The 13,370-nt window shown below is 43.2% G+C and overlaps 1 protein-coding gene across 1 annotated transcript; it reads right to left on the reverse strand.

Moving 5' to 3' along the window:
* Positions 1 to 1,395: 1,395 nt before the first annotated feature.
* Positions 1,396 to 9,552, reverse strand: LOC133479472 (nuclear receptor subfamily 4 group A member 2-like). The gene is made up of 7 exons (XM_061776541.1): positions 9,407 to 9,552; positions 8,333 to 9,156; positions 4,263 to 4,392; positions 4,015 to 4,172; positions 3,739 to 3,938; positions 2,864 to 3,042; positions 1,396 to 2,306 (listed from the first exon to the last, which is right to left on the reverse strand). Exons 2-7 carry the CDS (start codon positions 9,149 to 9,151, stop codon positions 2,047 to 2,049), a joined length of 1,746 nt encoding a protein of 581 aa, XP_061632525.1. The 5' UTR covers positions 9,152 to 9,156; positions 9,407 to 9,552; the 3' UTR covers positions 1,396 to 2,046.
* Positions 9,553 to 13,370: the final 3,818 nt, after the last annotated feature.

Genomic DNA, 13,370 nt, shown 5'->3' on the forward strand with positions numbered 1-13,370 from the left:
AGGTCTGTGCTCAAAAAAAAAAAAAAAAAAAAAACCTTCGGCTAAATGATCACCTACATATGTCTCTCACAGGGGAGACATGATATGTATATGTATGTAAGAACACTTATTATTAATTTACATTTATTTTAAATATGTGTGCTTGTTTTCATGTGCTTGACGGACTCAACATTAGCCGTTAGCTTGAAGAAATGGCTGCTAGTGAAAGCTATCCCCGTGAGGATGTCAGGACTTGCGGTTAAAATCACTCCTGAGTACATTGACTGCGTAGTACGTCGTTCCTTGCACAAACGAATCACTCATCAGAATCAGAACCAGAATCATCTTTATTTGACAAGTATGTCCAAAAAACACACAAGGAATTTGTCTCCGGTAATTGGAGCCACTCTAGTACGAAAAGAGCACTTTTGAGACATAAAGACAATGAGAAAAACAGTCACTGAGCAATAAAGGGTTGCTAGTTATCTGGTAATTCCGGTACATTTTTTGTCTGTACCATCGTACGAGTACATCGCTCCTTAGCGGATCACAAACGAAGAAGCTTCATGAACAAATCACTCGTGTCTAACGGATCGTGAACGATAAATTCCACGAAGGAATCACTCTTTTGTTCCTCAGTACACCAGTTCACTGAACGAATCACTCAGTTCACTTAACCCCCTCCCCTGAACGAATCACTCTTCTGTTCCTCATTACAACAGTACACCAATTCACTGAATGAATCACTCAATTCACTTAACCCCCTCCCCTGAACGAATCACTCTTCAGTTCTTCAGTTCCTCAGTACACAAGTTCACTGAACGAATCACTCAGTTCACTTAAGTCCCTCCTCCGCTTGCACTGCGCTGCCTGACGCTAGCTGCTCATTGGTCATTCGCCGAAGTGAGTGACAACGCTGTGCGAATCGCAAATCACATGGCAGTACGTTGAATGAAGTCCAGGCCCCGCCTGCACGCTGGCTGCTCATTGGTCATTCGCCGAAGATTCAGAAGTGAGTGACAGAACGCTTCAGCAGTTCCGTTTCCGCTCGCAGCCGACTCGCTTGCCTGGCGGTGGGTGGCGGCCAAGTAAAAGAACGACTCATTTCATTCATTAATCATCAGAATAAATGTGTTGCCCATAACCCTACATTGATTTATTGCGCTCTTCCAGCCGTGGTGTCATTTAAAACAGCTACTATCAATGTGCGACCCAATTACTGTAAACTCTCAGGATCATTATCCTTTTTTTCCCCCCACAAAAATATATCATATTGTTTTAAATACAGTAGAGGTTAGTACAAATCAGAAATTGCATCTGCTGATAGAATACTGTATATTTAAATCAGTAGAATGTTGTCAGCAGTGTCCATCCATCCATTCTCACTTACAATATCCTGCCGAGGGCTGCAGGGAGCTGGAGCCTATCCAAGCTGACATCGGCCAAAAGGAAGACTTCACCCTAGACTGGTCGCCAGCCATTTATACTCACATTTGCACTTCCACTAAGGTGGGGTCAGAACCCAAACTGCCTACACAGAAGTCAGGCGATTGAACCACTCCATCGTAAGTGACTTGTTGTCAGCAGTATATATTTTTTAGATTTGATTTAGATAGTGTTAGATTTGAGCGATCCATTAAATTCATGAGTTCATACTGAGAGGAGTCCAGCATGTCTGGTTACACCACTGGACAAATGACTCCTTGCATATGGATTTCACCTTATTTCAGAGCTTCTGATACAAGCCTCAATAAATTCATACAACAACTCTCCAAGGTAATTTATTCAATATAACATGACGAGACAATTCAAAATATAAACATATCCTCATAAGGACACTTAACAGATGTCCACATGTATTTTTACAAGTCAACGGTGAATTTGCAAATGTAATCTTCCTATTAAAATAAAGGAGGAGGTTGCATAAAAATCACAATCAAATCAAAATTCACATTTAACATTTAGAGATAAATAAGATTAAAAATTTACATTTCTGTGCTCAGATTTCCCCCCAAAATGATCAGTGTATACATGATAAACTGTCCTTGAAGGTATCCCCTGGTGTCTTCAAAAGGGCAACGTGTCGAGGAATAACTTGTCTATTATAGCAGGTGGTGCCACCAGATCCTCCAGCTTTAAATAAAAAATCCTCTGCAGGCCTTGAACGCACAGAGTGCGAATTTCAGGAAGCTTTTCCACCAGTCTGAACAAATGGTTCGACCACGTGTTTGAGTCTCTGTCTGGGTATATGCTGCCATCCTTTAAACATTTCACAATGCTGCTCTGCAGCTCCTCCACCTTACTCGGTTCCTTCAGTCCATGTCGCTCTGTCCAAAAACACGATTATATATTTATTATACGATATATGAGACAGAGAGAGAGGGAGAGAGAGACCAACATAGCTTACAAAGATACATACACCATTTTGGCATACGGGTTACCTACAAGAAGTTCACGGTAGGAACATATGCATATCTAACTATCCCTATACTGGTTATCCAGTTCTATCTTGCTTAGCCTATTAAGAGTAACCAGTATAGATATGAAGGCTATCCCAGCTGACTTGGAGTGATAGGTAGGGTACATCCCCAAATATTTTTTTACTATAAACATTTTTTGCTTTTTAATAGCCACTCAGCAGAGCAAGAGCATTCACCAGTGTAAGACTCTCTGTAACTTCCCCTAACAAACTAGGCTAAACTTAGCTCCTCCTCAATATAGAAAGGTCTGTTATCCAGGACTTTGTCGGCATTTTGTGGCATCTTCGGGCATTACAGAAAGAATAAGTGAATTTGTGAATAGCAAATCGGGAACAGGCGGGAGTTCACTCTAATCATGTCAAAGGCAAAAATGCACTAAAGAAGTTATCTTTTGGGCGTCTCACCAGTGACCAGGGTGAGGGCACATATGCAGGAGAAGGTGGAGATGTCCAGATTCATCCTATGTAGATTGGTGGAGAACTCAACAATGCTGTCAATCCACTCGCCAAAGCCCCGCAGACATTGAAGGCGGTGCCACACAGAGCCATCGCAGAATATCAGCTTGCCTTCATCTGGGTTAGATCTGAGACAAAAAGGTGCACATAATCTACCCATCCATACATACATACCTTTTCATGACCACCTAGATTTAGCATGTTCAGGGTCACATTGGCAAGTTGAAACCTATCCCAACTTTAAGGTGGCGTACACTCTGGACTGATGACAATCAATGAGTGGGTGATTAATCTTGAATGCATCAATCTGGTATGAACAATAGCTTGTGAACCACAACATTAGTAGGTGCATATTTCTGTCTGATAATTCAAACAGGGTGGCACGGTGGAAGACTGGCTAGAGCATCTGCCTCATAGTTCTGAGGAGCGGGGTTCAATCCCCGGTCCTGCCTGTGTGGAGTTTGCATGTTCTCCCCCTCCTTGCTTGGGTTTTCTCCGGGCACTCTGGTTTCCTCCCACATCCCAAAAACATGCATGGTAGGTTAATTGACAACTCTAAATTGTGCGTAGGTATGAATGTGAGTGCGAATGGTTGTTTGTTTGTATGTGCCCTGCGATTGGCTGGCAACCAGTTCAGGGTGTACCCCGCCTCCTGCCCGATGACAGCTGGGATAGGCTCCAGCACGCCCACGACCCTAGTGAGGAGAAGCGGCTCAGAAAATGGATGGATGGATAATTCAAACAGGTGTGTTGTTAGAAATTTTACAGAACCTTGTTCTGAGCCCCTGAGAATCACACTCACTTGACACCTCTGCTCTGTTTACCTGTACGACAGACGTAAAACAAAGAGCTCCAAGAACGCTGAGTAGAAGAGGAGGTCTTGGTCATGTTTGGACAGAGAGACAAATCCTGGTATCTTCAGTGCCCATGTCCCAATCACCTCCATTGATCTGGTCAGAAGGTCGTAAAACTGATGCACGTGCTGAGCGTCATCTCCGGGAGGGCTTTCTGGACCTTCTTTGAACTCCACAAGGCCACAACAAATGAAGAAATAAGTGTTTGGAATGCAAGCTCCTTCTGACATTAATACCGTTTCTTACTTTGGAGTAATCAAGCCGTGAGGGTGAAGGGTTAGACTCCACATGGGCTCTGACAAGGGAGCTCAGTAGCGTGCTGACCAATGAGGACGAATCAGGAAGAGCTTTAAGTTTGGAGGGAAGGCGACCCCTGCGACCTTTGAGACTGTCTGTCCGCACCACTGTATTGCATGAGGAAAAACATCAAACAGATTCTGTAAAAAAAATAGTGTCATGTTAGAAGAAGCTTGAAGGCAACATTCAAATGTTACCTTCTTTGACCATTCCGACTGCAAGGCATTTCTGGAATCGACAGTATTGGCAGCGGTTCCTTCGCCGTTTGTCCACGGGGCAACCCTTGGCCGCCAAACACACATACTTGGCATTTTTCTGCACTGTGCGCTGGAGGAAGATTACAATAGTTTGTCACTGGACAAAAGGTTGATTGTCAAAGACATGATGTGGAACGACTGAACGATGTTTGGGTGACAATGAAACATCACAGATACAGTCCAGTGCATTGTGGTTATTGTTGTCCTGCAGTTTGATGAGAAGGCCAACACTCAAAAACTAATTATAAGCATCAATGGCCAGCTCGTTTTGTAATGCTAAGGCACTTGTTCATATGGAATATATTCTAAATAAAAAGGTAAGCTAAAAGCCTCTTTGAAAATCATCAGCAGCCTTCTTGGTCCTGTGGGCTCTGAGACGTGCTGGAAGGTATTCGGTGTGTGGACCTGCCAGTCTGGGTAAATACAGGGTCATGGGCATTCATAATTGAGGCAATTGTCCTGGGAATCTTTATCAAAGGGGGAAAAGGAAGGTTTCTTATTCACGGCACGTCAATGGCCATTTTCAAACAGGACATTTGGCCCCATAATCGTTCCGGGCAAGAGGTCAAAAGCAGGCATGTGAGGCAAAATCCATCTTTGCATTTTCTACTGCTTATTCTGATTATTCTTATTCTTTAATCAGGTGAGATAGAGCAATATGCCAGCTGACTTTTACTGCAGGTGAGTTACACCCTAGACAGTGACAGTCACTCACAGGACACACACACACACACACACACACACACACACACACACATATATATATATATATATATATATATAACAACAACAACATTAAAACACTCACATTCATAACTATGGGTAGTTTAGATTCTTCAATTATACGAAGATCCATGTTTTTGGTAAGTGGGAAGAATAGATGGATTACCCGGAAAGAACCCAGAAACGTGCAAACTGAACATGAAAAGGCCAGAGGTCATATTCTGTCATGGGAAAAATGTAAACCTTGGCCTGTGAGGTATATGCGTATCTGCTCTCCACATCCAAAATACTGCCGGCAGAATCAATATGATAAAACATCACGGACAACAGATCAACACAATGTAATCACAAAGTTCTGAAATCATTGTGTTGTGTGAATTGTGTACATTTAGTGTTGTCTTAGTATTATATAATATATTTGTTCACCTCAAATCCACTTCACTGTATGTCGACATATGCTAATCAGTTAAATGCATTGAAAGGTAAAAAAGAAGTCTATATCTCAGCCTGCTGTAGTCAATGTCAAAACAAGAAGTTATTAGTTTTAGTGTGCCATATTTTTATTTTTTAGTTTAAAAATGCATGATATCTTGTAACTTCCAGATTTTCTATTCTTTATTTGTTAAATAAAAACCTGTTTTTTCCCCCCTGTTTCTAGGATAAAAAAAACTCGGAAAATCTTTTAACATTACACTTTTTTACAATCTTAGATTAAAAGTTTGATAACATTTCAATAAACCTATTTTTTGTACATTTTAAAATCCATCCATCCATCCATTTTCTTTACCGCTTCTCATCACTAGGGTCGCGGGCTACATTTTAAAATATTTTGTTAAATTAAAAGTGTAACATGTAACATACAACTTTTTTTTCCACATTCATTGACTTTAAAACTAAATATGCTATCTTTCAACATTTTAACTATTTTATATCCTTCTATTGTGGCCCATGTTTAGTTTTTATTATATACTGCATACTGTAAAAATGATGGTAAAATTTACAACGAACTGGTGTAAAATAATGAAAGAAAAAAACTGTAACTAGAAAACCACTGAAACATCCATCAATCCATTTTCTGAGCCGCTTCTCCTCACTAGGGTCACGTGTTAGAGCCTATCCCAGCTATCATCGGCCAGGAGGTGGGGTACACCCTGAACTGGTTGCCAGCCAATCGCAGGGCACATACAAACAAACAACCATTCGCACTCACATTCACACCTATGGACAATTTAGAGTTGTCAATTAACCTACCGTGCATGTGTTTGGTATGTGGGAGGAAACTGGAGTGCCCGCAGAAAACCCACGCAGGCACGGGGAGAACATGCAAACTCCACACAGGCGGGACCGGGGATTGAACCCCGCTCCTCAGAACTGTGAGGCAGACGCTCTAACCATTCACAAATGCTAATTTTAAAAATGTTGAAAGAATCATATTTCTCTGTAGAATTTAAAGATAACTGTAGTATAAACTTATTTGTTGCTCCCCTACTGTATATATACATTTTTCTCTAAAATTACGTCAAAGTAATAGCAATATTCTATTATGTTTTTCAATTTGTTCATAAAATACACATTTTGTAGTGAACAAACAACAAAATGAATAAAAAATAGAACATAAACTAAAACACAAATATCCAGCAGCCGTATGAAAAATAATGTGAAGCCATCTGGTTCCCAGAATGCATTGCGCCATGCAATGTTCAATTATTGCAGTGTCTGCAATGTCTGCCTTATTTAACTGTCACATTTATGGATTATGTTACAGGTTTTTTAAATTTTTTAAATTTTTTTTATTGAAACCGTAACTTGGCGGCACGGTGGCCGACGGGTTAGAGCGTCAGCGTCACAGTTCTGAGGACCCGGGTTCAATCCTCGGTCCCGCCTGTGTGGAGTTTGCATGTTCTCCCCGTGCCTGCGTGGGTTTTCTCCGGGCACTCCGGTTTCCTCCCACATCCCAAAAACATGCCTTAATTGGAGACTCTAAATTGCCCGTAGGTGTGAATGTGAGTGCGAATGGTTGTTTTTTTGTATGGGCTCTGCGATTGGCTGGCAACCAGTTCAGGGCGTACCCCGCCTCCTACCCGATGATAGCTGGGATAGGCTCCAGCACGCCCGTGACCCTAGTGAGGAGAAGCGGCTCAGAAAATGGATGGATGGATGGATGAAACCGTGACTTTACGTTCTGTGTTATGTAGTGACATCCCAGTCAATTCAGCTATACAATTTGAAAGATGGTGGAACAGTGGGTGAGTGGTCAGCACCTCAGCCTCTCAGTTCTGAGGTGTTGGTTTCAAATCCAACCTTCCTGTATGGACTTTGCATGCTCTCCCCATGCCTGTGTGGGTTCTCTCCAGGTACTCTGTTTTCCTCCCACATTCTCATAACATGCATGGTAGGTTGTTTGAAAACTCTAAATTGTGTGTGGACTGTAAGTGTGATTGGTTGCTTGTTTATATGTGCCATGTGATTGGCTGGCGGCCAATTATGGGTGTAACCCGCCTCTCGCCCAAAGTCAACTGGAATGGGCACCAGCACACTGTCACTGTAGTGGCTCAGAGAAAGTGGATGGATGAATGGAATTTGTAAAGCGCAACAGGACTTTGACTTGTAAAATCAATACTCAAGAATTCATGAGTAATAATATCTTTGCACAATTATAAATTAGCTATACTCATTAGTAACGTCGTTGCTATTATTGTTCTAATTATAATTTCCTGTATTGTAGTTACTTATAATAACATTCCATCCATTTTATTTATCGGTTATCCTCACTAGGGTTGCGGGCTGCTGGAGCCTTTCCCAGCTATAGTTATATACCACTTTTTAGTGCAATAATAATAAAATAAAATAAAAACTGTGCTTGATTATTGCCAGTTGGAAATAATTAGTTTAATTAGCAGCACGTTTATGTTAATTCAGCAGAAAAGGTCTGTTTAATTAACCACTTAAAAGAGTTAGCTTTTGTAAACTTTTAACGTTTTTATACAGCAAAATGTACAGTGTATTCTGCAGGGATGCTTACCTTTTTAACATATTCTTTACTGAGAGAATTCTGGCAACCCAGCTGGCAGACTTTTTCCCTGTTATTTTATGGGAAAATTTGCAGATTTTTTTCCCCCGGATTTGTTATTTGTATTTTATTTATTTATTTATTTTTTAACAGTGCAACTATCTAAAGAAATGACACCCCCCCAATGGTGCCATATGAAAACAGAGAATCGGGTGTGCGATATATAACCTCTGACAGCACCTTTATGTGTTTAGAGGAAAATGTTCACAGAACCCACCTTGAAGAATCCTTTGCAGCCCTCGCAGGTTCGCACTCCGTAGTGCTGGCAGGCTGCGTTGTCCCCGCAGACCGCGCACAGTCCCTCCGCGCTCGGACGTCCTCGGCTGGGAGTGGACGTGGGATGCCTGAAGTTGTTTATTAAGCGCTGAGTGTGGGCGAGCTGGAGAGGGTGAAATCCTGCACACGACTGCTTTCCCAGTCCAGTGCAGCAAAGGAGACCGCAAGAGTCCAATGATTGGTCCACGTTGGTAGACACGTGGAAAGGTCGGTCAAATTTCATCGGACTGCAGTTAGGAAAGTTTCGATTGCCTTCGTGTGTATGTTTCACGGAAAACAGTGAGAATCTGGATAAGGCGTTTGCCCTCTGCGCCGCCACCAGATAGTCTTGACGGAACAGAGAACCAGAGTTCTCCCACATAGCAGGTCCTGGCGGAGTTTGAAAGTCGGGCGTGATGTGTGCGCCCGAGGATGGAGACTGGTAATAGTAAACGGAACTCGTGGAGGGCAGCAGATCAGCTGCCTGCGGGTGTTGATGGTGCTGAAAGCGTGCAGGGCATCTACGCGCATCCTCCGTCTTGACGCGTGACAGCTCACCGTGAGGCGGCATTTGGAAGAGACACTGGGGCTTCACATCGTAGCCACAGCTGTAGGCTTCCGCGCCCGACGACGGAGCTGATATTTCACTGTTAGCCAGGTCCATGCTGAACTTGACAAACTCCGGGGTGAGGAAGTCACAGCTGCGCTCTCCGGCCGCGCTCTGACACGCCGGGCTGGCTCCTTGAGGAGAGGAGCTGCACTGGGTCTGCACGCATGGCATGGTCACTGCAATCAGACAAGAAAGTGCGGCAGAGTTGATTCAATGCATCCATACGGTTCCGGAGGCCGTGTTTCCTATATTGGGACGGATGCTGTAATAAATTAGAAATAAAAATGATATGTCTACTAAAATAACTTAGAGCAGTAGAATCACGGAAACAAAATGGGTGCAAGTTCGAAGCACTCCATTATAGTGATATGCAATGTACCAGACACGAATTTGTAGATTTGTGATTCTCGTGGCTATCATATGTACCTTAAACATGAATCCAGGAAGTTGAAGATGTGTGGCGATCATGAAATCAATTGCTGGTTGCAAAGCAAACGTGATACGATGGCTGCAGCACGTCTCCCAAGCCTGCTTCAAGGCTTGATTCCGAGGGACACCGACAATGTGCTTTTGTTGTGCCAAAACCATTACGCACAGAGGCGGTCTCTCCCCCTCTCTCTCTCTTTTGCCCCTCGATCCCCCCCCCCCCCCCCTTCCTATCTGTACGTGCACTGCATTTAGCTCCTGATGTAGCCAGTTATTGAACTAGAGGCCCACTTGAGATCCATGTTGCATCTTGACGATGCATCAATTTCATAGGATATATCAAATTCTACATTGTTTCATATGATATATTTTTCTATATTTTCAAAAAAAAATTGAATTATGGTTATTTTGCAGTTGCATTTATTTTTAACCACTTACCAAGTGGTTGTTAGCACATCCGGCTCACAATTCTGAGGTCAGGATTCATATCAGTGCTCTGGCCTTCCTGTGTGGCGATTGCATGTTGTCCCGACGCTTATATTCCGGCTTCCCAGCATATTCCAAAAAACATGCATGGTAGGTTCATAGAAGAGTCAAAATCAGAGATTCTCCGACAAATCGCTGCCTTGGTACAGTTCAGTTGGATTTAAAGTACAACCAAACTCATTTTCATGTTTTGTTTTGAAATATTTAAAATATGTTCAAAGTGCTGAAAACGTGCAAAGACTGAGAACAATATAGTACTGAATTGTTGAGAGACAGCTTAAAACGTTTTCACCTCCAAAATGTTCCTGATTTTCGTTCCTAACCCTGGGGCTAGAATGAGCCTCGTGACGTCACCGTACTGGGGCGTATACCATCCATCCATCCATTTTCCGAGCCGCTTCTCCTCACTAGGGTCGCGTGCGTGCTGGAGCCTATCCCAGCTGTCATCGGACAGGAGGCGGGGTACACCCTGAACTGGTTGCCAGCCAATCGCAGGGCACATAGGAACAAACAACCATTCGCACTCACAGTCATGCCTACGGGCAATTTAGAGTCTCCAATTCATGCATGTTTTTGGGATGTGGGAGGAAACCGGAGTGCCCGGAGAAAACCCACGCAGGCACGGGGAGAACATGCAAACTCCACACAGGCGGGGCCAGGGATTGAACCCGGGTCCTCAGAACTGTGAGGCTGACGCTCTAACCAGTCGGCTACCGTGCCGCCTGGGGCGTATACCCCACTTCATAAACTATCAACACCAAGTGCCCTTATTGCATGCAGTGGCCATTCGTTTGAATTGCTCTTCCTTTTTCATAAATAACTTCACCCAGTTCCACCAGTATAGCGTGTAATTGGCCATAAAACTATGTCCACAACTCGGAAAAAAATACATATTCACTGAAGTGTAATGTGTTTTGTGTTATTTGGGCAACATGTTTTGCTGTCTGGCACCCATGGCGGTTGTGTTGCGAGGCAGCGGCGAAACAGACGAGATCCGCCCGTTGCCAGCGGTTAGAGAAGCCGCTGGACGCCACATTAAATATACTTTTTAACAAAAAAAATACTTTTTTGCCTTCTCTACTAATTATTTAGATGATGGTCATGATGGTGGCAGTTGAAGAGCTAAGTATTTTTCTACTTGGTACTTTGTGTAAAAAGTTTGAGAACCACTAAATTGTGAATGTGAGTGTCAATGAGGCGGCACGTTGGACTAACTGGTTAGCACATCTGCCTCACAGTTCTGAGGACCTGGGTTCAAATCCGGCCTCACCTGTGTGGAGTTTGCATGTTCTCCCCGTTGCCTGCATGGCTTTTCTCCGGGTACTCCGGTTTCCTCCCACATACCCCCCCAAAAAAACAAACACGCGTGGTAGGTTGATTGAAGACTCTAAATTGCCCATAAGTGTGAATGTGTGCATGAATGGTTGTTTGTTTATATGTGCCCTATGATTGGCTGGCGACCAGTTCGAGGTGTACACCGCCTCTCGCCCGAAGATAGCTGCGATGGGCTCCAGCACACCCGTGACCCTAGTGAGGATAAGCGGTACAGACAATGGATGGATGGATGGGGTGTCAATGATTATTTGTCTACATCCAACCATTGTCTGTACTGCTTATCCTCACTAGGGTCGCGGGCATGCTGGAGCCTATCCCAGCTAACTTCGGGCAAGAGGCGGGGTACACACCGAACTGGTCGCCAGCCAATTGCAGGACACATATAAACAAACAACCATTCGCACCTACGGGCAATTTAGAATCTTCAGTCAACCTACCATGCATGTTTTTGGGATGTGGGAGGAAGCCGGAGTGCCCGGAGAAAACCCACGCAGGCGCGGGGAGACCATGCAAACTCCACACAGGCAGATTTTAACCCCGGTCCTCAGAACTGTGAGGCAGATGTGCTAACCAGTCGTCCACCATGCCGCCTAAAAGTAATATAAGCATTAAATTTCTACAGACCATCATACCATCGTGCCGCCTGTTTGTCTACATGTGCTATACAATTGACAGCCAACCAATCCAGGGTCAGTTGGGATAAGCTCCAGTTCACCAATGACCCTAATAAGAATAAGTACTATTGAAAGGCAGGGATGGATGTTTGTATGCAAAAAATTAGGGCTCTGGAGCGCCTGCCCACACAACCAAATTAAGTAAATGATACCTGTAGACAAGTCGTTCTGAATTTTACAGGATAGTAAAATGACAAAATTACATAATACCAGCCCCACACTGAATTTCTGCCCATGCCTTGGCAGCAAGGCTGGGCAAAGATTTGCCATCTCCAAGCAATGGTCAGACTACACAGAAGCAGAAGCCACACCAGTGATTTTGGGCCCCACAATTCAATGGTGCAAAGTGAAAATACTTTTTTATAGGAGCATGGGCCGTTACAATCAATCTATTTTCTTTACCGCTTACCCTGTTTAGGGTCATGGCTAGGCAGAAGCCTATCCCCTACACCCTGGACGGATCACCAGTCAGTCACAGAGCACATATCGAGACAGACAACCATTCAGTCTCACATTCACGCTCGCCATCACTTCTTTGCGTTTGTACACAGAAACAATATCATATCAAAGCCAAAAGTCAAATATAACATTAGCATTACCACAGTTAGCTTCTGTAAAACAGCACATACGGAAATGTTCAGCAATTTGCCTATGTGGGCGTGGGTAGGGTATTTGTGTTTGACAATGTGGCCACTGCATGCGCAGCACGCTCGAATTTGCTAGAGTAATGGACAAGTGTAATTTAGCGGCCTTGCCATTGATGGCGACCACTCCAGGGTGCATCCTGCTTCTTGTACAAAGTCAGCTGGGGTAGGCTTCAGCACACCCACGACCCCAATGAGGTGCTATAGAAGAAGGATGGATAATTCGGTGTCTTGGTGCTGAATACACGAGTTAAAATACAAATAATCACACTAGTTATTATTTAGTTAGTGTAACCACTTGTCTCATTGCAACCCCCTCGTTTATCTTCCATTATAGGAAAAAAAATCATACACACACACACAAAAACATGCATGATATGCCTTCTCGACCCCACAGCAAAGTAAGCCGTAGCTCATTTGCATGAGACAAAAACACCCCCTAAAAACAGGCTGAGTTCAGCGAAGTGAAAAAAAGAGGGTATAAATTGTACTGTATTTCTTGTTTCTTTGGGTACTTGGAAAAAAGCATGTCATAGACATGTTATTAAGACACCTGTAACTGTTTTAAATTGTGGAAAAAGGCATAATATGTATCTTTTAAAGCAGTGATTCTTAATGTGTTGTACACGAAATAATCACTGAATTAAATGTTCAAACTGCATGTTGCAGTGGTTTAAACATATTTTATAATATAGAACAGCACATTTTTTAAGTACAGTTCAGATGGATCTTACTTTTAGGTACAACATATTTGCATTGCACTGTTTTCAAAAATGTATTTGCCTATTCACTTTAACATTTCCCGTATTCTAACTATGTTTGTAG

This window comes from Phyllopteryx taeniolatus, chromosome 1 (genome assembly GCF_024500385.1).
Source record: "Phyllopteryx taeniolatus isolate TA_2022b chromosome 1, UOR_Ptae_1.2, whole genome shotgun sequence".
NCBI classification, from domain to species: Eukaryota; Metazoa; Chordata; class Actinopteri; order Syngnathiformes; family Syngnathidae; genus Phyllopteryx; species Phyllopteryx taeniolatus.

Bases quoted from the DNA above. Each gene is read 5' to 3' on its own strand.
- LOC133479472 (XM_061776541.1), bottom strand. From the start codon at position 9,151: ATGCCATGCGTGCAGACCCAGTGCAGCTCCTCTCCTCAAGGAGCCAGC. The intron at 4,393-8,332 runs GTGGGTTCTGTG...ATCTTCCTCCAG, and splicing joins GCTGCAAAGGATTCTTCAAG to CGCACAGTGCAGAAAAATGC. The intron at 3,043-3,738 runs GTAAACAGAGCA...TTTTTGTCTCAG, and splicing joins GTTTTACGTCTGTCGTACAG to ATCTAACCCAGATGAAGGCA.